This window comes from Sinocyclocheilus anshuiensis, unplaced genomic scaffold, assembly GCF_001515605.1.
Source record: "Sinocyclocheilus anshuiensis isolate Anshui unplaced genomic scaffold, SAMN03320099.WGS_v1.1 scaffold813, whole genome shotgun sequence".
Lineage (NCBI taxonomy): Eukaryota > Metazoa > Chordata > Actinopteri > Cypriniformes > Cyprinidae > Sinocyclocheilus > Sinocyclocheilus anshuiensis.
Window position 1 is genome coordinate 1,468,302 of NW_015540942.1, and position 4,631 is coordinate 1,472,932.

Sequence of the window (4,631 nt, forward strand, 5' to 3'; positions counted from 1 at the left end):
GTTAAAGTGCACATCAGTTGGCAGAATGCTGAAAGGTTGAACTAAAAACAAGTGCTAAATATTTAGTATAGAGAAATAGTAGGATAGTGGGTATTTTACAGATCTCAGTGGTTACTGAGGTTAGTTTCTACATGAACATAAATAAATAATGAGCTATTTCTCCTGATTTACTCTCTGAGAAGATGAAGTGTTTAGTAAGATAGGGGTGGGATCAGTGAAATGCGGAACTGTAGTAGTTCTGTTCGCACAGAGCTAGTATCTGTCTGACTCAGAGAACATGTGAAGAGCAACAGAGATGCACATCACGGACATCGATCAATGAAAGAACAGAAATGCTGAGATCACTGCTTGATTTCACACTTGGTAAACAGTTTTTAAATTGATACCATTTAATTTATTATTATATTAAATTATATACACTGTTTTAAATGATTAAAGGGGTCATATGATGCTGCTAAAAAGAACATTATTTTGTGTATTTGGTGTAATGAAATGTGTTTATGGGCTGCTCAACCGGGCAGCCGACGAACTGTCCCGAGCTGCGCTCTTGAGTCTTTCTCTTTTATATTATTTAGTGTTCCTGTGGTTCAGTGGTAGAGCATTGTGTTAGCAGTGCAAGAGGTCGTGGGTTCAATTCCCAGGGAACACACATACTGGTAAAAAATGTATAGCCTAAATGCACTGTAAGTCGCTTTGGATAAAAGTGTCTGCTAAATGCATAAATTAAATTATCGTTACAACCAGCCATGCTTTCCCACAGGCAACAAACACTTACATTGACTGAGTAAATCATTCAATGTCATTTTTTCGGGAGGAGTGAACCTATGTAGTATTTCAAATAACTTTCTGGGCATGTAAGCAGCCACTCACCTTGCTCTGACATCAGCTGTTTCGGCATCCCTCCAACTCCCCAACTCTACCAACATAATTTAGACTTCTTGTTACCCACACTCATCTTCCAAGCATTAGTAGTCCCACCAGGGGATATATCTAAGCTTGAATTGAAGCTGCTTCCCCGACCCTCTCCACTGTGGAAAGCAAGCCAAATACATTTAACCTTAATAGCTTAAAGATTATATGGGCAAACAAACTCATGAAAGCTGTTTTGTGAATCAACGATTCATTCAAATGGAACAACCTTTTCTTTCACTTTTAAATTATTGAACAGAACAGCCAGAATATTTTTGTGTTCCACAGAAGAAAATAAGTTATACAGGTTTGGAATGAAAGGGTGTGTAAATGATAACAGAATGTTCATTTTTGTGTGAACTATCCCTTTAAAGCAGGTTGTTTTATTTGTTAGTTTTATTTGGTAGTTTAATATTTGCTTAATTTTCTCTATTTAACAGGAGCTCAAAACATCAGTCTGGTCAATGGTTTAGATGCCTGCTCTGGAAGAGTTGAGATCTTTTATAATGGCAAGTGGGGGGCAGTGTGTGGTGACTCCTGGGACATTGATGATGCTGCTGTGGTGTGCAGACAGTTGGGATGTGGAAGAGCTGTTATTGCAGATGGCCAGTCTCTTTTTGGGGTAAGGGGTAATGTCTGGCTGAGTGAGGTCAACTGTAAGGGAGACGAGTCATCCATCACACAGTGCGCTCATCAAAGCAATGGAAATAATTGTCCTCAGAGTAACGATGCTGGAGTCATATGTTCAGGTATGAGGATTTAATCTTTCCCTAAATCAAAGTGTTCTTTGCAAGAGTGCTGGTGTAGTTCAACAGCACTGGGTTTGAGACTGACTGTCAGTCCGTGTATTAGTTGTGGGGATTTTTCAGTGATTCTTTTAGCAGGTTACAATATGCCAGTAGGTGACAACAAGTGACTGTCTTTAATAGTGATGTGCAGTCATATTTGTGAAATTTCAATCAGATTTTTCTGGGCAAATCTCCATTGTTCATTGTCAATAGTGTAGTGATGAATGAAGCACAGCTCACACAGAAATCACTTTCAAACCAAGCAGCTTTCTGCTGGTCAAGGTCCCAAATTTGCATGAGCGAAACCTACATGGGAACTATTGCCCTTGTGCAAAAATCCTGATTGCACAGATTCCGCATAATTTTGCAGAGCAATGATAAATGTGACCACACCTTAATTCATGAGCGAATTGAATATTTAATTTAAACAATTAGCTAAAACAAATATGTGGAATCATTCAGCAGAAACATTACAGTAGTAGGCCATTCTGAAGGTAGGGTGTACTCTTTTTAATGTACTAAAATCTTCCCTCCAGCTTCTTCAGTTATTATCATTGGTGTTGTGGTAAAAGCTGTACTGCTCATATTGTCTGCACTGCTAATCATTTTCCTGGTGAGGAGGAGACAAAAACAAAAGAAAATCCAAATATACTCCCGTTCAAAAGGTGAGAATGATTTCAATAATGTACTTTTCATTTAATTTGGGATGCCTGCAAATATCAGTGCTGAAACATCTTACCATCATAGTAAAACAATGTTTTTGTTTCAATGTACTTTGTATCCCATGATGCAGTTAATATGCAAGATGTGCTCCATAATGACCAGAATGAAGAGACTGCTGAGGATGACTATGAGCTTGTAGATATGGATGATGGTAATCATGATGATGTAAACTCTGACTCTGATCAAGATTACATTAATGTAGATCAAGATGACTCTGAACCAGACTACGTCAATGTGGAAACAAACGATTCAGAACAGGACTATGTCAATGTTAATATTACAGAAAACAGAAGTACACTGGACAATAACTATGAAGATTTATGAAAGCTATTTGATGGAAAATTTTTCACAAAATAAAAGACCCAGTATACCGTCTGAATGGATAACAGGACTAAATATTGAGAGTCCATTGCTACACAAAAGTGCCACACAAAAATGGAGCCAGAATTGCCAGGCAAGGAACAAGTAAAGTTCACAGTAAATTATTCATTATATCCAATAATCAATGTCCAAGTATAAATTATTCTTTGTATATGAAGAGAACAAAGACTCTTTGAACATTACTTATATTAATTCTCTACAAATCTCTGGAATGTAAGTGTGGATTATCTTTTAGCAAAGCATCAATTTGTCTATTTGACTGAAAATGGTGGCACTAACAAATTAGCAGTTGTTAACGGAGCATTAGCAACAAGTATGAACTTTTTTTAAAAGTGATAGTGTTTTTGACAGCTTCTCAAGATGTGTTCTCTAAAGAAGCAACCGATAAGGAAGTTGAAAGCAGTAGCTGTATCCGTTCACAGTGTGACACAACTACCCACAACCCCTCTGCTGTGTGTCTTCGTCTCTCAGTTGTTGTTATTGTTAGACACCCGCAAATTAGTTACTGTTACTGTGTGATGTCTGCCTTTTATCATGACTGCCCACTGGATACCTAAATAATTTAATTTAAAACAAAAAATGTTTAAACAAACAGTTTAATATATGTTATAAATAATATATGTTAGTAATATATGGATTCTACACAAGTTGCCTCTGAATAAAGCTGTCATATAAAATTACAACTGCAAATACACTGTAAATCCAGTTTTTATTTCTCTGGGCTAAGGAAATGCTGAACATGTTGACACTGTTTCACAGTCTCTGCTGTCCACAACGGTACTTCCTCAAATCTGCTTCGCAGCTTAATCAGTGTGTTAACGTATTCTGAGAACAGAGCTATTCTCTGAATGTTAAAACACATCCTGCAAAATCACCACGACTAGGAAATCCCACTGAATGCTACACTTTAACTCCATTTCAGAGTACTGCATATCTGATGTGGTTTCTTTATTCCCCTTTCTAATTTCTATCACATGTAAACAGTTCGTTTCACTTCTTTGCAGAGATCATTTGACTTTTTACATATGTAGTCATTCATTAAATAAAACATAAATACTAACTTTTACTTGAAGCATTGACACACATAGCATTTGCTATCAATGAAGAAATACAGCATCTACCAGCAGGGGCTTAATGTTAAACAGACAATTCCTGACCCCGAGATGAAAACAGTGAGGGTCAGACGCTCTTTTAAAAAGTCACATTTTACTTATATTTAGCACTAAGCAAGTGTCAGTTTTGGACTTTGCTCATATATATCATAAAAGATGCTTTTTTTCATGCGAGCTATTTAACTCTCCCCACCATTGACAGAATTTTCCATCATTTATGAGACAGCGCTTAACCCGCCACTGACGGAAATTTCTCAAATTGGATCAAAACACAGCAAAGAAGAAGCAGAAACAAGCGATCGCGAATGTAAGCAGATGCATATGTAAAAGTGATCATCAAGCACTAAACAGAAAATGAATCAAAACTGCCCAATGTTACCGAATAAAAAGACAATCCAGGAAGTGGTGTAGGACCATGCACGCGTTGGATATGTTGATGGAAGCGATCTTTTCCATCTATGTTTTGATCATTGTTCTGAATCTGATCAAAAATCTTTTACAAAAACGTGATTTTCTCAGCTTTTTGTTTAAAATGTTGCTTTTTTTCATGAAACTTAGCCACATTCAAGTGTTGATAGAAAAGCTCTGTTCTTTGTTTTGACATATTGCGTGTTCATATATTCATACAAAAAATATTCTGGGTGCCATTAAACTTTTGTGAAAATTATCAAAAATGCTGGCGGTGGCTGGCACCTTTTTTAAAAACACTGACAGGGAA

General features: G+C 36.8%; 1 protein-coding gene across 1 annotated transcript in view; it reads left to right on the forward strand.

The window, feature by feature from the left end:
- The first annotated feature begins 293 nt into the window (after positions 1 to 293).
- The window catches only part of LOC107689705 (deleted in malignant brain tumors 1 protein-like), a 30,961-nt gene continuing 26,623 nt past the window's right edge, over positions 294 to 4,631 (forward strand). The window contains exons 1-2 of the mRNA XM_016487824.1: positions 294 to 363; positions 1,353 to 1,658. Of these exons, the coding sequence (XP_016343310.1) occupies positions 333 to 363; positions 1,353 to 1,658 (337 nt within the window). The 5' untranslated portion in view covers positions 294 to 332. The remainder of the gene's footprint in view (positions 364 to 1,352; positions 1,659 to 4,631) is intronic.